Here is a 24,539-nt window from a genome sequence, read left to right on the forward strand (position 1 = left end):
ACTCAAATGAGAAGACCAAATCATCTTGAGGTCTTTAGCCTTAACTGTAAAAGGGTATAGAGATGTAGATGCAGAATAGTCAAAAAAGAGATGAAAGAAAGGACTTGAAACATTTACCTTTAAAGCCCCTTACAGAATCTCTTGTCAGAGAGAGAAGCCCCATTGTAGCAACGGTTCTGATCACACATGCTTTAATTTAGCACATATTTTGGTAGAACAATTTGAATGAAGAGATAAAATTTTATTGCTAGAGAAAGAGCTCATTATTTGTCATGCAGAAGTTTAGGTCAGCATGATAGTTTCCAGGATATACGAGGGCAGAGACCTGCTGATCTCCCAAGATACTAGGTTCCACTACCACTCATTTCCTTCCTGAGCAGGGAGCCAGACCCAGGGTCTGGAGGGCACAGCAGGAAACTGAAGAGAGCCCAGTTTGTCCTTCCTGTGACATTAGGTAGCAAGAATGGCCCACTTCTCTGTGATACCCATAATTATCCCTACTCAAAGTCAGCTTTGCCTGTATAGTTTGAATAGTCTGAAGGTCAGGAAGGTGCAGAGGGAAGCAAACTCATCCACTGTGGAATACCATCTAGTATTGTGGCTGGTAGACAAATTGGAAAAGCTTGGAGTAAACAGTGCGGTCAAGGTGGCAGTAATAAGAGAGAAATCTGTTCTGGGTAAGACGTAGGTTTTACCTTCTCAAAAATAAAAGGACAGATTAGATTAAATAGCCCTCCCCCTGTAGATTATAGGGGTACAAATGTGCAAAAGGGATAATATTCTAAGAACTTTTCCTTTTATTTATTAATAGAATGTTAAGAAAATAAACAATCACATCTTTTTAGGGTATAATTAAAAGAAGAATAGTCTCCTTTTCATAGTATACAGGAACAGAATAGTAAAATAATAAAATATGGAATTTGTAAGTTAAAACTGCCCCCTCACCCAGCTTGAACTTGGTTAGAAGACTTTTCTTTTTTTTTTTTAAGTAGGCTCCATGCCCAGCGTGGAGCCTAACGTAGGGCTTGAATTTACGACCCTGAGATCAAAACCTGAGCTGAGATCCAGAGTTGGATGCTTAACCAACTGAGGCACCCTGTTTTAGAAGTCTTTTAGCTATTTAGGTGAGAATCACCCGCAAAATGGAAGAAAATCTCCTTTAAAGTCACCTGATTATAGATGCTAACAACACCTGCAAAATATCTTCATAGCAACACTAGATCATTGTCTGATCCAGTAACTGGGTGGATAGCTTCGTCAAAGTTGACATGTAAAGCTAGCCACGTCAACCTGGCACCCACACACATCTCCTTAAACCGTACCTAATCTGTGTGTCAGTAATTGCCCTCCAGAACTCATCCTTTTTATCTATTTCAGGATGCTTTGCCCCAGCAATTCTCTCTGTAGCTCCTGTGTCATGAATTTCCCTCTCTACTGGATTCTTCTCATCAGCAGAAAAATATACATTATTTTTCCCACATTAAAAACCCCTCTTCTAAGTGACTGATAATGGGTACAAAGTTTCTTTTTGGGGTACTGGAAATGTTCTAAAATTGATTTTGGTGATGGTTACACAATGCTGAATATACTATATACTAAAAACCACTGATGTGTATACTTGAAATGGTGTACACATACAAATGAATTGTATGTATGTGAAGTGTATCTCAATAGAGCTATTATTAAAAAGGAGGATGCTGGCAAATATGATATCCAAATATTTGAAATTGGGTAGGATAAGTTGCAATCCTATTTCAACTACTTTAACGAAAGATCTGAAAATATTTGCAAATGTATCCTATGAAAATGATATAATTACCATCTATTCATTAATAAAAATATGATAAGGGAGGAAACGAAGATAGAAAATTAAAGTACATTCATTAAAAAAGCCCTCTCTTGACATCACTCCTTCCAGGTGCCATTTTATTCCTCCCCTTCCCTTTGCACCCAAAGTGTATTTTAAGAATTGTCTCTACTGTTTTTCTTCAATCCCTCTTTCCCAACACTTCTTTGAATTTACTCCATTCAAGCTATCACCACACCACTTCAATAAAACTGTCTTCAGGGACACCAGCAACCTCTGTGGAGTTCTATCTGATGGTCAATTCTCAGTTCTGATCTTATTTGTCCTATCAGCCATATTTGACACAGTTTGCCGACCATTTCCTTGTTATCCTTGCTACACAGCTACAATAGTGCAGTGTAACAAATCACCCCCAAACTCAGTAGTTAAAAACATTTACTTTGCCCATTCATCTGTGGGTCACATGAGGGGTCTTCTCAACAGGGGCTGGGCTCCAGGCAGCAGGATGGGCTCAGGTCTTTCTTGGACCAGCGAACTCACTAGGCCATGCTTCTAATCTCATGTTGATGACAGACTGCAAGAAATCAAGTGGAAACACAGGATACCTGTAAGGTCTAGACTCATAACGGACACTGGCTTTTTCACCTAAATCCTATCAGCCAAAGAAAATAGTGTCTTTGAGCCCCAAATCAAAGGATGCTTAAATATGTTCTGTCATATTACAATGTCATATGGTAAAGAGCCGGGAAACAGAGAGAGCTGAAGACTGGAGGTCTTTAATTTAACCCACTATGCTGAACCACTTCAATGGTTTCCAGAAGTCTACAATCTACTAGTTTTACTCTTACCCTTTGGCTGCTCCTTTCCAGCAGTGGAATTGGAATGTCTCAAGGATCAGTCCTAAGACTTCTTCTCTAGCTATAGTGATTCTTTTGGTGATCTCATTAGGTTTATGGTTTTAAAAATTGTTTATATTTTGTTGGCTCCCCATTTGCATTTTCACTCTGATCTCTCCCCTGGACTCTAGATCATATACCCAACTATCTACATTTGAATGCCTAACAGTAATTTTAAATGTAACATATCTAAAAACAAAATCCTGATCTTCTCCTTAAGCTATCCCCATGTACGTCTGCCTAATGGCAACTCTCTCCTTCCAGAGAGTCATTCTTTCTTCTTGTCATCATCATCTCTTATATTTTAATAGCCTCTTCCTTCCTAGAATCTGTTTTCAATACAGCAGCTGGAGTAAGTTTTTAAGAAAATGCATCAGATAATGTCATTTTTCTGCTCAAAACCCTTCAATGGCCCCTCAACTTACCTATGGACTTTAAAGTCCTGTGCAATCTGATTTTCTGTTATTCTTTGACCCTATTTCTTTTCCCCTCCTCATTCACTCTGCTCCAACCACATGAACTTCCTTGATGTTCCTTGAACGTGCCAACTATCTTCTGCCCCAGGGCCTTCGCATTTGTTACACCTACTCCTGGAACTCTCTTCCCCCCAATATACCCATGCTTGTTCCTTAACCTCATTCACATCCTTGCTCAGATGTTACCTTATGCAATGAGACCTGGCCTACATACATTTTATTTATTTATACCACATTGTAAATTATAATGCTTATCTCCGTCACCCTGGTTTTCCCAGCTTTTTTTTTTTCTGTAGCATTATTTATCACCACCTGACAGACCATAGATTTTACCTATTTGTTATCTGTTTCTCTTAGGCAGAGACATAAGTTTCACGACAGCAAGAACTTTTGTTCTGTATCTTCAGAATGTGGGATTGTGCCTGGCACTTGGTATGTATTCAATAAATATTTGATGAACGGTGGGATGGGTGGATATGCAGCATTGAAGAATTTGGTTAACCTGCATAGTGATATATAATCTTCATTCATTGTGGTTGAACTTAAGGATTACTCAAACTGACCTGACATACTTTAAATGTCTCAGTAAAAAGTGACTACCTGCCAAGTGTTATTAGCATCATGGGTACGGATGGAATCATCCAGGAAGTACATACACATGGAGAAAAGAAGAGGGCAAGGATTCTCTTGTTCTTCCTCTATCCACCTGTCTGGCTACTTTCTATTCCTCCTTAAAGCACCACATTTAGTAGAAGCCATTTCCAGTAAAAACACTGGGGCTATGGGAGGAGTTATTTCCCCTGTGAAGAGAATTAGTATCTCTGCAAATCAGGGCAAAACAAATCTCCAGGGGAGATGTGGGTCTCACTGTGAGCGCAGCCATTAATTCCAGTTCTGACACTCATATAAGGTACTAGTTAACATAGAAGGGGGTGTAAGGCAGGGGCTAAAAGCCCAGACACCAGTCGGGGCGCCTGGGTGGCACAGTTGGTTAAGCGTCCGACTTCGGCTCAGGTCATGATCTCACGGTCTGTGAATTCAAGCCCCACGTCGGGCTCTGTGCTGACAGCTCAGCCTGGAGCCTGCTTCGGATTCTGTGTCTCCCTCTCTCTCTGCCCCTCCCCCACTCATGCTCTGTCTCTCTCTCTCTGTCAAAAATAAGTAAACATTAAAAAAAAAAATTAAAAGCCCAGACACCAGAACCAAAATCCCTTGGCTCAAACTGTGGCTCCACGCTTAATGGTCATGTGACCTTGGCAAGCAACCTAAACTTTCAGTTCCTCATTTTATCATCTGTGCAATGCATTTGATAACAATAGGTACCTGATAGAGTTATTGGAAAGACTAAGTGAATTAATGTCGACAAGGCACTTAGGACATATATATAATACTATGTGCCATATATATACATATATATGACATGTAGCAGATACTATGTAAGTGACAGTGATAATGGTGCTATTTGGGGCTAGGATCTCAGTACGACATGGAGTTATTGCTTCCTTGCATGCAAACCCAGGCCTGGGCTACACACTGCTTTGTGTTCCCAGGGTACCCTGGATGTACCTGTTGGAGCACTCCCAGCATTGTGCTGATGTTATCTGTTTATGAATCTATCTTCCCCACTTGACCATAAACATTCAACGTTTAGGACCAGGTCTAATTCATCTTGGTAATCCACCTGATATGGCACGTGTCACATAGAAAACACTCCTGTGTCTCTGGGCCAGGACCTTAACCGGGTAAAGCCGGCTAGATATAAACTAATAAAATAAATGATAGGGAATAATTGCCCTCTGGGAATACTGAGTGGCAGCAACTATGCCACATTAGCCTATCGTCATGCAGAAAAGTGGGCTGGGTGCTTTCTATCAATCCATTTCGCAACAAATCCATTGTTTCTTTTGCTGCCGTACCAAATTATCACACACCAAGTAGCTTAAAGCAACATGAGGGTATTATTTTATAGTTCTGCAGGCTTTAAGGCTGGCACGGGCTTCGCTGGGCTCAAATTAAGATGTAGGCAGGGCTGCATTCTTTTCTGGAGACGCTAAAGGAGAGTTGATTTCCTTCCCTTTGCACCTTCTAGAGGCTGCCCACATTCCTTGGCTTGTGGCTCCCTTCCTTCGTCTCCAAAGCCAGCAATGGCTGGTGATTCTCTTTCACATTGCTTCCAAAAATCTTCTTTTAGGCCTCCCTTCTGCGCTTTTAGGAATTCCTGTGATTACATTAGGCCCACCCACAAAATCCGGGAAAATCCCCTCTTTTAAAGTCAGTTGATCAGCAGCCTTCATTCTATCTGCCACCTTAAACCCACAGATTCCAGGGATTAGGACATGGGTATCTTTGCGGTGCCATTATTCAGTCTACCACAAGGCAGAAATATGGATATGAAAATAAATTGTGGATTCCTCTATTGTTTTCTCTGGTGTAGGGCCTTTCATTCGCTGGGTTTGTTTTTCCTCTCACACTGTTGGCCCTTCTCACATGCTTGCGGATTTATGGTGAGCTCATCTTCTCTGGGAGATTTCTTCTGCAAACATTCTGTTTCTCAGTGACCTCAGGACCATGGCTGCTGGGTTCTCTTGAGGTGGTCTCCCATACAATAGCCACAGTGGTTTCTCAGCACAGGGAGCGGGGCAGAATCTTCTGAGGGAGAAACCTGCACACTCCCTTCCTGAGGTGCCCTCCTTTGCAGTCTCCACCTCCCCCAAGCCTGATTGCAGCCAAAAGGAATGGTATTTGCCTTTCCCCAAATGTAAGATGCCCTTTCAGTTTCCAAGCTTACTAGACCTTCCTTCAAGACACTGTAAAGCAAAAAAAGAAGTAGGTGCAAGAAGCTGGATACCAAAGCCATTGGGTGAGAAGAAACCTGCTTGTTATTGGGCAGGCAAAACTGGTCACATCTCTCAGGTAAACTTTAACATTCTGTTTGTTACCAGAGGCCTTCCCCAGTTCTTGATAATAATAGGAGCTGACACTTGTAACTTTCCCCGACTTTCATTTTATTTTTTTTTTTTATTTTAGAGTAATTAACATACAGTGTTATGTTTCAGGTGTACAATATAGTGATTCAACAATTCTATACATTACTCAGTGCTCATCACGATAAGCATACTCTTAATCCCCTTCATCTATTTCACCCATCCCCCCACCTCAGTGTGAACCATCAGTTTGTTCTCTCTAGAGTCTGTTTTCTGGTCTCTCTCTCTCTCTCTCTTTTTTTGTCCATTTGATTTGCTTCTTAAATTCCATATATGAATGAAATCATTTGGTATTTGTCTTTCTCTGACTGGCTTATTTCATTTAGCGTTATACTCTCTAGATCCATCCATGTTGTTGCAAATGGCAAGATTTCATTCTTTTTTATGCCTGAATAATATATATGTGTGTATGTGTGTGTGTGTGTGTGACACACACATACACACATCTCACATCTTTATCCATTCATCTATCAAAGGACCCAAGTGGGTTACTTCCATAATTTGGCTATTGTAAATAATGCAGCAATAAGCATAAGGGTGCATTAATCTTTTTGAATAAGAGCTGACATTTACATAGCATTTGTCATGTGCCAGGAGCTGTTCTAAGCACTTGGCATATATTAACTCATTTACTTCTCACAACAAAGCTTTATATCCCTGCCTTGCTGGTGGGTTTACAGAGAGGTTAAATAACCTTTCCTGGATTACTCAATGTCTTGTGAGCAACAACATCAAAATAAAGACATGATATGAAGGAAGTAGGCAATCCTGTGAGAAGTTGCACACAAATATCATTTAACAATGACCATTTATTTAACAAATATCATTTAACAACTTTTACTCATTTATTTCTCTCAATGAGCCAAGCAACAACTGCAAGAAAGCAAAAGGAGATAGCTGGTGATGGCCCACACCACCTGTTTCGGGACTGACTAGTGTCTCTCAATGGCTTGGCTGCCACTTATTCCAGCCAGCAGGTCTGGTGGGCTCTGCTTGTCAAGGTCTTTACTCCAATCTTCACCAGGGGTGAGGTCATGGTCACTATGTGGTAGACCGAAACCCCTGACAGTTGGGGATATATGTTCATCATGGCTTGGCTGGCTAGCCCCATGTTCTGACTGGGGAGGCCGAGCGCTCTGGGTGCGCCTCACCATCTATTGGTTTGCTCTTGCATCAGCCCTATTCACGTGAGCTACACCCAAACTTACATAAGCCGTTGCATCATTACATGTGCATTATTAGCTATTTATTTCATTCCTTATCAATACCTTCCAGAACTTTCTGGAACTTTTCTAGACTTGTCTATGACTTTAGGGAATAGCAGGTATTTATCTCTTTTGAGGAGGAAGCCATATGCTAATCCATAATACACACACACACACACACACACACACACATACATACATACATACACACATATATGATTTTATTTATTTATTTATTTTTAATTTTTTTTAATGTTTTATTTATTTTTGAGAGACGGACATAGTACTAGCGGGGCACGGGCAGAGAGAGAGAGAGGGAGACACAGAATCCGAAGCAGGCTCCAGGCTCTGAGCTGTCAGCGCAGAGCCCGACGCGGGGCTCGAACTCACAGACTGTGAAATCATGACCTGAGATGAAGTCAGACACTTAACCGAATGAGCCACCCAGGCGCCCCAACACATATATAATTTTAATTACTTTTGTAAAAAATGTTTATAAAGAAAAGAATGTTTTGGTGGGAAACCTTGTTTACCACTTTTTTAAAGCACAGAAAATAGGTTTTTATATATCTCTGTCTGTCAAAATGTAGGATGTGGTACCCTTTAATCACACATAGCTAATTAGTGACAAAGCTAGGATTCATAACCATGCAGTCTAAATGCAAAATCCACATTCTTTGTTTTAAGTTTATTTATTTATTTTCAGAGAGAGAGAGTAAGGGAGGGGCAGAGACAAGGAGGGATAGAGAGAGAATCCCAAGCACTGTCAACGTGGAGCCCAACATGAGGCTCAAACTCAGGAATCACGAGATCATGACTTGAGCCGAAATCAAGAGTCAGACACTTAACCGACTGAGCCACCCAGGTGCCCCCAGAATCCATTCTTTACTACTATATTATATTGCCTCTCTGCCTGGAATTAATACTTCACATCAAAGTGACTAGTCTCAAGTGTATAGACCACACCAGGAGAAAACCCAATTTATCAGAGGGTAGACTATAGACGTCTTAGGAACAGTATCCAGAGACCCTGCTATGGAAGAGATATCTTACAAAGCAACTGAAAATCTAATAAGCTAATATGTAGGGATCTTTAAATTACTGTAATTTTATTGCATTGTAATAAATTGTTTAGCTTTTCCTTTTAATGAAACTTCCTCAGATACAATGTGGTTAGCATGATTGCAGCTGTTGGAATTTTTGCACATCTGTGGCTTTACAAGATAATATTCTCCTGGGTTTCTGAATAGCAATTCAGCTAAAGTTTCTCTCAGCTTAGTACTACTTTCATAGAGAAATCTGGGCCCTGGGCATAATGGCTATTTCTGACTTAAGAATAACACCTTCAAAGGCCAAGGTGAGGAAATGGCACCGCCTCACCTAATCTATAGCTCTAGTCTGTGCTTCTGAGTTTGCAGAGAAGGCTTTGCTCAGAGCATGGAAGAATAAGTGGACTTAGTAGATCTAAAATTCTACCAGTGAACTTGGATTTGGGGCAGATCAATGAGAAGTGCATGGATGGAATAACCACACCAAGTCTAGTTGAAATTTGGCAACTGCAAGTTTATGACTGTGTAGCTTACAAAGTGCGTTCATATGATCCCTCTGGGGGAAAAACAAACATTACATCACAGTCCAGAAGGCAAGTGCCCTTTGAGTTGGTGGTTCTTTCTTTTGTGTCAACAATAATGCTTCAGAGAGTGTTCTGTGCTCACATTTTTATGCCACATGGACATGATTGTTCTGAAAATATTTTTGAAAGTGATAGGGTGCCACATAACTATGATCCTCAATAATTCTTGGAGATAGTCAGGGCCTGTCTAAAATCTTGAATTTTCAGATGAGGAAACAATTAAACCTGATCTTTCTTTGTTTAAGATTCCCATTGCATGTAAAATGTTGGATATTTTTTCCCAGCCACTCTCTTTGTCACAGAGGAAGTTGTAAGGAGATAGCATCAATAGTGGCTATGAGTTCCTATTAACACCTTACGTATACCACATAAGAGAATCAAATTAACACCGGGGAAGTGCTTACAAAACAACAGGTCTTTTAATCCTCATGGCAATGCTACAATAAAATCAGAATTTTTGAATGACAGAGCTGAAGCATATCTACCAAGATTAACCAACTAGTAATCCTCAGAGATGTGATTCAAGCCGGTTTGACTTCAGACTTTGCTCTTTTCATTAGCATAAAATGCATTCCTCATGGAATTGTGTGTAGCTGTAAAAGATTAGGTAATGATATCTGCCCTTTCCTGTTTAGAGCTGAACATTAGTCCATATAAACCTAAACCTTATAAATACTTAATGTTAAGTACCTTTACTACTTTCCACTGGAGGGGGAAAAGGCAATTTCCAAGTGAGCAAATGCATTTTCAGACCTAGTTTACCAGTAGAATAGTTTCAGGCAATTTGGCCTGTTTCTCTTTATCCAGCAGAAATTTTCTTATTTATTTTGTACTGATAAACAGACACAGTAGATGCATGTGAATCAGGGTAAACATTACTACTTCTCATGATCTGTGAGTAATTGGACATCAGGGACCAGGTGGGATATTCCTTATGCCTCCCATTCAGGAAGAAGGCCATAGTCAACGGGGCACGAGGTGAGTTACGAGCATCTAATGTATTATGTTGATAAACCCCTTTTCTGAATACTATCCTGTGCTGTGAACTAAGATTCAAAACCAGGAGAGGGGCGCCTGGGTGTCTCAGTCAGTTTAGCATCTGACTCTTGATTTCAGCTCAGGTCATGATCTCGTGGTTTTTGTGAGTTTGAGCCCTGCACCTGACAGTGGAATTCTCCCTCTCTCCTTCTGCCCCTCCCCCCACCGCCCCCCCCCCCCCTTCAAAACAAAGAAATAAACTTAAACAAAAAACACCAACATTGAAAACCAGGAGAATGTGTATTGTGGGCAGATGTTAGCTGTACTGATGGAGTTTTCCTATCCAGCCACACATTTCTGAACAATGGCACAAATTTGTAAAACAGATGCATACAGTTGAGAGTTATAATCTGTAATCCCAGATGAGATGATAACAAATGTCACTCAATATTATGTTACTGACCTTGTTTAATGTAGATGGTATTTCTAAATAAACCTACCTGTTTATTTAGGTGGGAATATTAACATCACAGTACTTATATTTAATAATGAACATATGAAACAATACCTGGTTTAATATTCTGCAATGACCAATTTCTACTTGACCCATGTAATCCTTGTCCTTTCTTAAGACACAATTGCTATCTATGTCCCCTCTATTGGAATAATGCTGTTTTGTCTAAACTTCCACAATGTGTAGTTGACTATTAAATAGGAAGCAGGAAATGGACACTGCACTGAGATTATCCCATGCACTGACACATCTCTTTTGACGGCGGATCAAAAAAGTAGGTACAGGCAGAAGAAAGAGAGAAAAAGCAGTTACTAAAGAATGGCATCTAAAGGTGAATGATGGATAGCAGTCAAGTTTTTATTTTAGTTTGGGAGGGAGAGACAACAGAGGCCAGAGGATTGGGGAAGAAAGGTTCAGCTAAAAAGAATTCAAAAGGAACATATTCATAATTATTAGAGCCAAACTTTAGGTGAGAAATAAAAGTACAGAGATAACAGAATAGAAAAATCATAATTTTAATAGTTAACAATACAATTATGGAACTATTAATTCGATTTTGCAGAGGAGAACGTGAGATGCAGAGTGGTTAAACAGCTTACCCAAATTCACACAGCTAGTAAATTAACAAGTTTGAATTCCAATCCTGGCAATCTGAACCATTTATTTATTTATTTATTTATTTATTTATTTATTTATTTATTATTTTTTATTTTGAGACAGAATCTCAAGCAGGCTCTGCACTGCCAGCACAGAGCCCCATGCAGGGCTGGAACTCAGGAACCATGGGATCATGAACTGAGCCTAAGTCAAGAGTCCCACGCTTAACGGACTGAGCTACACAGGCGTCCCCTGAACCACTATTTTAAAATGGAATATTAATAAAGTGGACAGAGCGAGAATACTTACTTACAGGAAGGGACACTGAGACCAAGAGAATAACGGGGGAGGGGGGGGAGTAGCTGGGGGGAGGGGAGAGGATGGGGGGCTCCATTAAAATAAATTACCAATGGGCTAAATATAGTTATGTTTTAGTAATGGTCAGAGCGCTTTGTGTACATTTGTTCATTTAATTCTGCTAACAATTCTGTGTGGTAGGTACTCACAGTTCCATTTCTCAGACAAGGCCACCTGAGACATGATAAGCGATTCGGTCCCTTCTTGCATTGAATTACGCCTTAGGAGCACGCTCCGGAGCAAGATACGGAAGACTGAAGGAGACGTGGCGACAGAACCGAGCAGGGCAAGGCAAACAAACTGAAAGCGAGAATGGAGGAAAGAAAAGTGCCTCATTTATGGAGTGGTCGGCTCCAACTTTCAAACCTCCGCAGCCGGCCCGCCAAGGCTTCACAAAGCCCGTCCCTCAGTCACAAAACCCGCCCCTCGGTCACAAAGCCATGCCCCGTTCTTCGGCTTTTCTCTGAGCTCCCAATACTTCCCTCCTTCTCTTTGGCCCCTCCCACTCCGCTCCGCATCATTTCCTGTGCGCTGGATGCTAATTGGCCTAGCGGTCGGAAGTGAGGGCGGGCGGTGGGGCCGTTGCCGCAGTGACAGTGCTGGGGGAGTCCGAAGATGGCGGCGTCGCGTCGCTCTCAGCATCATCACCACCATCATCAACAACAGCTCCAGCCCGCCCCAGGGGCTTCGGCGCCGCCGCCGCCACCTCCACCCCCACTCAGCCCTGGCCTGGCCCCGGGGACCACACCAGCCTCCCCAACGGCGGGTGGCCTGGCCCCCTTCGCCTCCCCGCGGCACGGCCTAGCGCTGCCGGAGGGGGATGGCAGTCGGGATCCGCCCGACAGGCCTCGATCCCCGGAGCCGGTTGACAGTACCAGCTGTTGCAGTACCACCAGCACAATCTGTACGGCCGCCGCCGCTCCCGTGGCCCCGGCGGTTTCCGCTTCATCTGCCGTCGGGGTCGCTCCCAACCCAGCCGGCGGTGGCAGTAACAATTCACCGTCGTCCTCTTCTTCCCCGACTTCTTCCTCATCTTCCTCTCCATCCTCCCCTGGATCGAGCTTGGCGGAGAGCCCCGAGGCGGCAGGAGTTAGCACCACAGCAACAGTGGGGCCTGGGGCAGCGGGACCTGGGCCAGGGGTCCCAGCAGTAAGCGGGGCCTTACGGGAACTGTTGGAGGCCTGTCGCAATGGGGACGTGTCCCGGGTAAAGAGGCTGGTGGACGCGGCAAACGTGAATGCTAAGGACATGGCCGGCCGGAAGTCTTCTCCCCTGCACTTCGCTGCAGGTCAGAGACTTTTGTTTATTAAGGGTTTGGTCTTGGGGACAGGGGTCTGGGTAGGGATGGAAAACAAGTTATGATAGAATAAAGTGGGGGCGTGGTTATGGTTCTTCAACACCTCACCGGAAGTCTAGAGGTTCCTTTCTTTAGGATAGTGCCTGGATGACGGGGGCGTGGTGGGGGAATGTGTGAATTCATTCTTTTTTAGCGTTCGCATAGTGATACTTGTACCCGTTTCCAAACTCCCTTAGAGATCGTCTCCAGATATGGGTATACTTAAACTTTTTCGGTTACGAGTGTGAAGGAATAAAGTTAGATTTGGGCAGTCTTAAGAGTTTTGTCGTTTGTTTACTAGTTTATTTCGTTTTTACAACACGGGTATGTTCCATGAGGATAGTCTAGACCAAAAGAAGTTTAATGTAACTCAACAAGTGTTTAAGGATCTATGGTACTCTTAGTAAGCCAATGAAAGACATAAATGAAGTATGTGAAACTTTCCCCCTTTCTCAAGGAGTTTACAGCTTAATTGGGTAGATTAAAATATGCCTATATGAAACAACTGGAGAAGAATGTTTGGATGCATATGTGATGGTAGAAGAAATAAAGGGTTTGAAGTCCTGGACACTCCTATTTGTTATTTGTCTGATAGACAGTTTACCTTATCTCAATTGCCTCGGTTTTCTCGTGGACAAAAATGATATACTAAGTTTGTGTGAGGATTTAGTGAGAAGCATCTGGCACATTAGTTTTCCAAAAAAAAAAAAAAAAAAACCCTGCTAGTTCCTAAACTCTGGACCACACACTTTTTGTGTGTGTGTGTGTGTGTTGTTTTTTTTTTTTTAATCAAGTAATTGGCCATTGTCTTTTAAAAATACCTAGTATATTTTTATAAAATACAGATAAGTATTAAAAAAAGGACCATAATCTCACTGCCCAGATATCTACTATTGATATTTTAAAATATAAGGAGAATAATGTTATATACATTAGAAACATTAAAAATGTATATGCTCTATATACATTATAAAATTCATATAGGACAGAAAAAGCACACACACACACATCAAAGATAACACACCGAAGATACCTCCTGTTAAGGTTCTTGCTATGTTGGCAATACATATCACTTTTTCAGTTTGTTCTATTTATGGTAAAAGATATGTTAGGAACTACGTGTATTATATATTTTTTACCCCAACTTGAAAGATATTATTACCCTCATTTTACAGATGACAGACGTGAAGCACTTATTGTTAAAATAAGTTCAAATTCACACAGAGAATCATGGAACCTGGATTTGAACTCTGTTTGATTTTAGAGTTTGTGAAATCAAGCTTAAACTATTAAAACCAATACCTGGGTTAAGGTCACTTTTCACTTTGTGAGTGTGTGTGATGGAAAGTTTCTGCTTTTGCACTGTTTTGGGGGAAGAAGTAACTGGGGCATAAACCTTAAGAGTAGCATTCACACATTTTTTTTTTTTTTTATTGCAGTCTATACAAGTTTTAGGAAATAATACTTTCCTTTATTACATGTGTTGTCTTCTTATATTTTATATCCTATTCCATTTCATTTTTAACAAATGTTGTTTGTGGTTTGTTAATGGGTCATGGTCAGCAATATGAGAAACAGGAAATCATTATTAGATTACTGGATCCATTTTTGATGTATAGACACTATAGATAGTATAGATACTATTAGGTATTTAGTGAATTGAATCATAAACAGGCCCATATAGTAGATATTTGCTCAAGGGTGTTGCTTATTTTAGATGAAATAGCATTTATTTTTCTTTAGGTCAAATGAAAGCTCTGAGTCTGATATAATAAGTCAACTGAGGTTTGCTTTTGCATGCATTGTTCCAAACTTGACTAGTTCAGCACAGATCACAAATCTTGTCATTCCTCACTGTACCACATTATAAGTAATTGTTAACAGAGGATAGTTATATGTATATGTGTGATAATGTACTTATTTAGGATCAGTTACACATAAAACAGTGCTTGGCTTCTAAATCAACTTCTGTGTGCTACAATAGTTACTTTTTATTCTGTTTTAGAGTTTTATGTGTACCCAAGAAGTTACACGACAATAACACACAGGCCTGTAATTATGTTGTAATTATGAGAACCTGACTTTTAACTTTTTTTTTTTTTAATGTTTATTTTTGAGACAGAGAGAGACAGAGCATGAACAGGGGAGGGTCAGAGAGAGGGAGACACAGAATCTGAAACAGGCTCCAGGCTCTGAGCTGTCAGCACAGAGCCCGATGCGGGGCTTGAACTCACTGACCGCGAGATCGTGACCTGAGCCGAAGTCGGACGCCTAACCGACTGAGCCACCCAGGCGCCCCTAACTGTTTTTTTAAGAAGAATTTTTTAGTTTCGTTGTGGAAAACAGATAAACACAGTAAAACTACGTGGTATAAAAACGTAACACTCCGCAGTTTATCATACTTCCATATTTGTGTGCATTGCATAGTGTTGGATGAGTGGTTAAGAGTAATTCTCAGATGACTCTTGGTTAGAATGCTAGTAATGGGATTGTCATAGAAAAACTGTTTTAAAGAGGAAATTGGAACAATCCCTTGTTGGAGAAGTTTAAAAATTGTAATTCATTTGTTCCACAAATGTTTTGTTACTTGTCATAGGTCAGGTGTTAAATACCAACACAATTTTGATGTGGTAGATAGGCCTATCTAAGCCCTTACAGAGCTTACAGTCTAATAGGGAAGACTAAACAAGAACAGCAGTAATAACAAAACCCCATAAAGTGTGTAACCTGGAGTTATCGGAATATACTTTAGTGGAGGAGGCAGTAGGGTTTCTTGTCCTGGTTTTACAGCATTTAAGGAAGTCTTTTTAGACAGAGAGGGATTTAAAGGATGGGTCCAATCTAGCCAAGCAAAGATTGGAAAGGAAGAGTGTTAATTAATGCCTTTGTTTCCATTGAGAAGTGAGTCTACAGTTCTATAGAATGAAATGAAACCATTTTCAAGATCTCAAGTGGTATGAAGTCATATTTAAATCCTTATAACTTTTATTATTAAAAAAAAACTTATTTATTTATTTTGAGAGAGGGAGGAGAGGAACAAAAAGGGAGACAGAGAATCCCAAGCAGACTCTGTGCAGTTAGTGCAGAGCCCCACACAGGGCTCAAGCCCATGAAACGTGAAATCATGACCTGAACTGAAACCAAAATATTTTTAAAAGTTATAAGGATTTAGGGGTGCCTTGGTAGCTTAACCCATGGAGTCACTGAGGCACCCCTAAATCCTTATAACTTTTAAAAATATTATCATAATTCTTTCCAGATGCAGAATTAAACATTTTTTTCTATCCCATTTTGGACCGTGATAATTATTTATTTAAAATATGGCTTAGACACAATAATGGAATCACTCTGTCCATAATTAGAAACTTAATCTCCAGTTTCCATTGTTTATGTAGATTCTCAAAATACTATTTCTAATGCCTTCTTAAGATGGCCATATCAAAAGGACCCGGTCTTTTCATTGTTGACTAGAGTTTATATAAGACTTTCTCCTACAGATAAGATCCTTGACCCTGATTTTCTGTTATTTAAAGGACAGCAGTCAAAGCTATATAAATAGTATCAATTTGGAGTGTTCAGTTCAGTTCCTAGTGACATATTTTTGTTACAAGGACCAGTATGTTCTCATGTGATCTCTTTTAAAGAAAAGTTTAGATGGGTTTAAAAAAAAAAACAAAAAACTTTAATGAAGCATTGAATTCTGAGATTTCATAGTATTTAAGTTGATAAGCTTTTGAAATAGGCTTCCTAAGTAATTAATTAACCTAAGATTAGGATATGTAATACGAGGCGCTTCAGTATCAAACCCAGCAAAATATGTATGGCAGTTTTATGCTTTCTTTTGACTTGATGGTACAAATGATGTTCCTATACCTGAAAAAAAGACACATAAAAAACATCACTTTTTCTGAACTGTTGCCCATCAATGGCTAAGAAAATGAGTCGGAACCCTTCAGTCCTGGAGTGGGAATCTTAGTTAACATTGTTTGGTAAACTCCTTGATTATACTTTCAAGCAAATGCCCTGCCTCAGAGTTTAAGAAGGATCTAATTTGTAAAAGGAACTAGCTTCATAAATGTCTTTCCATTTTATCTTTTATTTAGTGTTTTCTTAAAATCTTATGCTTTAAGGTACCATTTAAAAAAAAAGTTACATTGAACTTTTAGTTAGAAAGATGTGGTAAGTTTCTCTTTCTTCTACTTTAACTATGTCACTCTTTGGAGGCAAGTGATTTAAAGAACAAAATAGCTATTTGTAAGATGTTATATAAAACTAGTCAACAATAGAGGAGTGTTTATATACATTAAAATACTGTGTAATTTCTATTACATATGTATCTGCTTTATATTCTTCTATCAGTCTATTTGGGGGGGCAGTTTAGCGTAAATTGCAAGCATCTGTGCACCTTCCCTAAGTATGCCAATATATGCATATTATTATCTAGAGTTCAGTGTTTGTTTACAAAGTTGTGTTTTAATGTAAAATCTGTACAAATCTTATTTGTACATTAACTGAGTTCTTTTTAAGTAATTTTTTTAAGTTTATTTATTTTGAGAGAGAGAGAGAGAGAGAGAGAGAGAATGTGTGCAAGCAGGGGAGGGGCAGAGAGGGAGGGAGAGAGAATCCCAAGCAGGCTCCTCACTGTCAGCACAGAGCCAGTTGTGGGGCTCGATCTCACAGATTGTGAGATCACGGCCTGAGCTGAAAGCAAGAGTCGGACGCTTAAGTGATTGAACCACCCAGGTGCCCCCATTCACTGAGTTTTGACAAAGGTGACAACTCAGACCCTTTTGGAAAGTCATCATAACCTCAGAAAGTTCCTTCATGCCCATTTCCTTAATCCCTGTCCCAGATACAAATATTGTTCTTTTTGTCCACTCTAGATTATAAATTGCCTGTTTTAAAAGTTCATAAAAATGGAGTCCTATAGTATCTACTCTTTTTCTGTAAGATATATTTTGCTCAACTGATGTTTTTGATGTTGTAACATGTATCAGTGGCTCCTTTTTACTGCTGAATAGTATTTCATTATATGAATGTGCTATAGTTGGTTTGTTTCTTCTCCTATTGATGAACTTTTAGGGTATTTCCAGTTTTGGACTTTAATGAAGGAAGCTGCTATAAACATTCTTGTAAAAAAAAATTTTTTTTTTTTTGTGGACATAGACTTTCTTTCTCTTGCGCATATACCTAGTGTTGACATTGGTGGGCTTAGGGTAGGTAAATACTCAGTTTTAATAAACTTACAGACGTTTTCCCAAAGTGGATGTGTCATGTTACATTTCCATTAATGTAATATGTAAGAGTTCTAGCTGTTCTGTATCTTCATCATTTCATGTTCTCAGATGTTTTAATTTTATCTTAATTGTGATTTTATTTTGCATTTCCCTGAAGTCTAACGTTGAAGACTTTTTCATCTGTTTAGTTGCCATTTATATATGTTTTATGAAGTTTTGTCCTTTTAAAAATTGGACAAAGTTTACTTTCATTGGGTTCATCTTTTTATGTTGAATTTTGGGAGTACTTTATATAGTTGCGTGTTAATCCTTCGTTAGCTATATGTTACACATGTGCTGATCCGTTATTAATAAGTCCTTTGAATGGAAGTTTCAAATTTAATTTAATTTATGTTATTTGTATGTTTATTTTATAGTTATTGCTTTCTGTGACCTATGACTGGGGTAAGAACTTTCACCTATTCCCAAGTAACAAAGATAGATGTTTCTTACTAAAAGCTTTATGGTTTTAGCATTTACATTTAAGTTTGTGATCAATCTTATGTTCATTGTTGTGTCATCTGTGAGCTTGAGTTGAGGTTTATTTTTCTCTGGGTGGATATTCAGTTTTTTTGATGCTGTTTCTTGAAAAGGCTTTCTTTTCTCTATTGGATTGCTTTTTCTTCATTGTCAAAAATCAGATGCTTGTATAAGGGGGAGGGGTCTGTATTCAGGCTTTTTATTCTGTCTTGTTGATATATTTGCCTGTTTTTATGTCAGAATTACATTGGCCGGGTAACTGTAGCTGTGTAGTTATTTTTGAAGTTGATAGTTTGAATGTTCCAATTTGGCTAACCTTTTCAAGATGCTTTGGATCTTCTTGGTCTGTTGCATTTTCACTGAAATTTTAGAATCAGATTATCAATTTCTACAACATAGCATGCTGAGATGATAATTGGGATTATATTGAATCTGTTAGTCAATTTGGGAAAAATTGACATCTTAACAATATTGAGTCTTCTAATGCATGAGTATTATTTAGGCCTTTATTTTCTCTTAGCAGTTTTCATAAACTTTAGTGTAAGAGTCTTTCATGAGATTTTTTATTCCTAGTTTTTAAAAAATGTATATTAATGCCATTAAATTGGATTTTGAAAATTTTTATTTTTCAATTGTTTGCTAATTTGATCAATTTCTTTTTAAAAAAATTTTTAAAAAAATTTTTAAAAATATTTATTTTTGAGAGACAGCGTGTGAGCAGCGGAAGACAGAGACAGGGAGACACAGAATCCAAAACAGGCTCCAGGCTCCGAGCTGTCAGTGCAGAGCCTGATGCAGGGCTCAAACTCACAAACTGTGAGATCATGACCTGAGCTAAAGTCAGATGTTTAACTAACTGAGACACGCAGGTGCCCCTAATTTGATCAATTTGTATATTAACTGTGTATCCTGTGATCTAGAAAATTACTATTTCCTTAGGATTTTATTGAAGAATTGTATCTTCAAATGGAGTCAGTTATGACTCGTATTTGTTCTTCTTGATAATGTTGAATAAAAGTGGTGAGGGTAGACATCTTTGTCTTGTTCCAACTCTTAAGGGGAAAATGTTCACTACTTCACCATTAAGTATGATGTTAGCTTTAAGTTTTTCAAAGCTGTCCTTTATCATATTGAGGAAGTTCTATTTTATTTCTAGTTTGTTGAGTGTGTTTATCATTAAAGGTTGTTGACGCTTTTTCTGTATATATTGAGATGACCATATGGATTTTCTCCTTTATTCTTTTAATATATTACATTACATTGAGTTTTGGAATGTTAAGTCAAACCTTGCATTCTTGAGGTAGATGCTACTTGGTCATGATGTATATTATCCTTTTTATATATTGCTATGTTTTATTTGCTAATATTCTGTTAAAGATTTTTGCATCTAAGTTTATGAGAAATATTGGTCTGTAATTTTCTTTTTTGTGTGTGGTGTCTTTGTCAAGTTTTGGCATTAGGATTATGCCAAATACACTTTATTTGTATTTGTCAGGTGTATTTGGCAGTGTTCATTTCTCTATTTTCTGAATGAAGTGTGGAGAATTGCCATTAATTTTCCTCAAATTTTTGATAGAATCCCCAAATGACACTAAATAGACCTGTAGTTTTCTTTGTGGGAGGATTTTTGATACTGAATTTTCTTTTATACATAGATGGCTAAGAGATTGTCTCAATTATCACCCAATTTTAGTGAGTTATATTTTCCAAGGAATTTATTTTATCTAAGTTGTCAAATTTGTTTGCATAAATTTGTTTATAATATTGTTTTATTACTATTACATTGTCTATAAGAGCTAATGAGATAAACTCCTTTATTATTTTTCATACTGATAATTTGTGTTTTCTTTGATTAGATTTGCTAGGAGGTTTATCAATTCTGTTGATCTTTTCAACCAGCTTTCAGCTTTGTTAATTTTCTCCATTGTTTGTTCCCTTAATTATTTCCTTCTTTCTACTTATTTTGAGTTTACTGTGTTAGTTATTTATTGCTGTTTATGAAACTACCCTGAAGTTTATGAAACTACTTAAGAGCTTAAAATTACAAACATTTATTATTTTGTAATTTTAAGTGGGTCAGTTGCTGTGGGTCACGATTCCAGGTGTGGGTCAGGAATCCGGGCATGACTTAGCTACGTCCTCTGGCTCAAAGCCTTTCATTTGGCTGCAATCAAAATGTGGGTTGGGGCTACGGTCTTATCTGAAGGGATGATTGAGGGGAGAATCTGCTTCCAAACTTGTTCATGTGGTTGTTAGCAAGATTTAGTTCCTTGCAGGTTGTTGGACTGAGGTCTCCCTCAGCTCCATAGAGCAGCTCACAACATGACATTTGACTTTTTTCAGAGCCAGCAATGAGAGAACAAGAAAGGACAAGCAAGATGGAAGCTAGAGTCCTTTCAAAATATACTATCCCAAGTATTGTCTCATCAACGTTTGTAGTATTCTTCTTGCTAGAAGGAAATCAATAGGGCCAGCCTGTATTAAAAGGGGAGAGTTACACAAAGGTGTATATGATGGGGAATGGGGATCATTGGGAGCCATCCTGGAAGCTGTCTTGCACATTTACTTTGTTTTTCTCTTAACAACTTTATTTAGTTTTAGTTCTACAAGTATATGTGTGATAGATAGTTGCCAAAGATGACTCCCATATATTCCTCCTCTTTATGTAATAATGTATGTGACATCACTTAGCAAAAGGTGCAGCCTATTTCCCTCCTCTTGTATTTGAGTTGGTTTTGTGATTTGCTGGGATGAATGAAATGTGGCAGAAGTGTTGCTATATGACATCCGAGCCTTCAGAGATCTTAAACTTTCACATTCATGCATTGGAAACTTTCTCTTTTGGAACCCAGCCACCATGCTGGGACCATGGAGAAGAGAATTAAGGCTTGTGGCTCTCAGTCAGTCTCCACTGCCAGCTGAGTGAGTGAACCACCTTGGATATTCCAGCCTCATGAAGTCTCCAGATGACTGAGCTTAGGTAATTCACAGTTATCATCAGAATAATAAGTAGTAGTTGTTCTCATAAGCCATAGATTTTGGAATAGTTTGTTATAAAGCAATAGATACCTGAAATCATTATTTACAGCTACAGTTCTAGCCATTTTTGCTGCAAATGCTCACCACTAGTCCTGATATTGATGTCTCTAGTTATTTTGGTGTTATTCTCCAGAGTTTACCCAGGAAGCTGTCCTGGAAACAGGATTGTCTGAGATTTTTTTTAAATGTCGGTAACAGTTGTTGGCTTATTCTTGGAAATCAGTTTGACTGTGTATAAAATCTTTGGTTCTCATTTTCTTTCCTGAGTATTTAAAACATTATCCCATTTTCTTCTGTAAAAACTGTTAATGTTGAAAGTCTGATGGTAATCTGCTTTTCTTTCCCTTGGTCTTTTTTCCTGGATGTCCAAAGGATTTTTTTCTCTTCCATAAAGTCAACATATTCTAATAGAGCATATATATCTTGGTCTTAGCTCCTCTAAGTTGATTTTTCTCAGGTGCACGATATGCCTTTTCTTTATATAGTTTCAGATCTTTTATTTTAGAAAGGTTTCCTTGAATTTTAGTTTTTAATATTTGTGGGTTTTTTCTTAAATTTTTTTTTAACATTTATTCATTTTTGAGAGACAGCAAGCAGGGGTAGGGCAGAGAGGGAGGGAGACACAGAGCCTGATGCGTGGCTCGAACTCAAAAACCTTGAGATCATGACCTGAGCTGAAGTCAGATGCTCAACCGACTGAGCCACCTAGGCGCCCCATGGTTTTTTTCCTTTTATGTATATTGGAGCTTTACCTCTCTAAATTTGCTACTTTGCTTTCTCTCTGTGTGGTAAAAATAATATATAAGAAAGTTTACCATTTTGACCATTTTTAAGTGTTACTTCAGTGTCATGAAATACATTCACGGTCTTGTAAACTATCACCACTGTCCATTTCCAGAATTTTTTCATAGTTCTAAATATAAACTCTGTACTCCTTTAAACACTAACTGCTCATTTCCACCTTCCCGCAAGCCCTGATAACTGTCGTTTACTCTTGAATCTTTTTTCCGAAAATACATCTTCATTTCTTTTTGCTTTTAAAAGATGTTTTCCTTTTCCTTCCGTTTTTCTTGAGGCAGGAGTTTGGAAGGTTTTTCTGTGTAAATGGCTAGACAATAAATATTTTAAGCTTTGTGTCCTGTATGGTCTTTGTTTCAACTGTTTCAACTACTCAGCTCTGCTTTAGTGCCATAAAAGTGTCCAGAGACAATACATAAGTGAATGGGTGTGGTTTGTTCCAATAAAGCATTATTTACAAAAGCAGGTGGCGGCCATATTTGGCTCATGGGTTGTAGTTTGCTGATCCCCATCACAGGGCATTCTCTGTGGTATTTTTTTCACTTTTGTTTTCCTTCTTGTTTAGTTTTTACTTATGAAATGATTTTTAAAATTTTGAATTATTTTCTGAGTTTTGTCATCTTATTTCGAATTCACATATATGCTACTCTTTCATGTCTTGCATCGTTTTACTGTTGCCTTTTAGTAAAAAGAAATAGTAGATCGTAATTTTGTTTTGTGAGTGTTTTCTTTGGCATGCATTGTTTTGGGGGGATGTTATTGTGCTCAAACTCTTCTTATAGGAACTTTGCATGGGATTTTACCTCAATTTTTTTCCATTGCTCATTTTTATAAAAATTGGTAATTTCAAGGATAAAAATAGAAGTTTGAAAGAAAAAATGAAGGTCTGAGATGTCAACCTTTGTTCTTCTCATGTTGGACATGCATCTCTGATCTAGGGTAGATGAAGTCTCTCTATAAGGTTCATCTCTTACAGTAGTAGTAGCATTTAAATTATGAAACATCACCATTTTATGTCCCAGCTTAGATAGCTTATGTACTGCTTTCTATGGGCGTTAACCAGAGACATTTTGTTAAGGGGCTTTTAATAATAATATCCTTTCTTCATAGTCTATTTACATAGATTTTTTTGACAAGAAGTTTAGTCTACTCCTCTGCCATTTCTTTCCCCTGGGGCATCCCTTCCTTCCCCAGAAACTGTGTAGATCACAGCCAGGTGTTCCTTCCTTCCAGATCTGAAGTGATTCTTGGTCAGTTAAAAGGGTAAAGAAATATATCTGGGGGATAGAAGGCCAATCAAGGGTCAAGTTGTGAGCATATGTATGTTTAAAAATGGGATTGTAAGCTTCGATCTCAGAAGAAAAGTAAGGAATATAACTGATGCTAAGAAAATATATTTTATTGTAGTGCCTTGTTTTGGAAGAGTAAACATCGTCACGAGTGTTGTGATAAAATGCAGGTAAAAACACCAGAGTAGCTATTCTTAAAGTAGTTTTTTTCAAATAATTTTTTTTTAAGTTTATTAATTTATTTTTGAGAGAGACAGACACAGCATGAGCAGGGGAGGGGGAGAGAGAGAGAGAGAGAGAGAGAGAGAGAGAGGGAGAGAGAGAGGGGGAGGATCCCAAGCAGGCTCTGTGCTGCCAGTGTGGAGCCTGCCTCAGCTCGAACCCATGAAACTGAGATCATGACCCTAGCTGAAACTAATTAAGAGTTGGATGCTTAACCCATCCCTAGAGTAGCTATTCTTAAATGTATTTAATAGCTTCCTTTTGCTTCACGACAAAGAAATCTTTTGGATGGTTCACTGTAAAATATGCAGTAGATACAGTTGAAGAGACAAGTGTCTCTTAAATTCTTATTCCCTCCCCTCCTTCCTCCTGCCCCCCCCCTTCCCCGCAATGTCAAGATCCTTGAAGTTACTCTGATTTATGTTTATTCCTCTAACAGAAATGCTCAGGAAGGTGGGATGTAGCCTTGATCATGGGATTTCCACTGAAGCCTAGGTACTCGGATCATTTTGAGGGTCATTTTCTAAAAATCATTTTTTGAGTAATTAAGAAACATTAGGAGTTTTTTGTTTTTGTGGGCTCCCTGGGTTTTCCTTTTCAGGCTTCATCAGATGTCCAAGATTGCTTTTCCTTACAGCAAGTTGCTGGGTTC

The 24,539-nt window shown here is 38.8% G+C and overlaps 1 protein-coding gene across 2 annotated transcripts in view; it reads left to right on the forward strand.

Moving 5' to 3' along the window:
• Positions 1-11,992: 11,992 nt before the first annotated feature.
• TNKS (tankyrase) overlaps positions 11,993-24,539 on the forward strand; it is a 209,866-nt gene continuing 197,319 nt past the window's right edge. Inside the window, exon 1 of one of the 2 annotated variants that reach the window (XM_019466806.2) lies at positions 11,993-12,735. In XM_019466806.2, coding sequence (XP_019322351.2) covers positions 12,063-12,735 — 673 coding nt within the window. In that variant the 5' untranslated portion in view covers positions 11,993-12,062. The remainder of the gene's footprint in view (positions 12,736-24,539) is intronic. The other variant, XM_019466805.2, reaches the window with a different exon arrangement.

This window comes from Panthera pardus, unplaced genomic scaffold (genome assembly GCF_024362965.1).
Source record: "Panthera pardus isolate Hobbes unplaced genomic scaffold, ASM2436296v1 HiC_scaffold_13, whole genome shotgun sequence".
NCBI classification, from domain to species: Eukaryota; Metazoa; Chordata; class Mammalia; order Carnivora; family Felidae; genus Panthera; species Panthera pardus.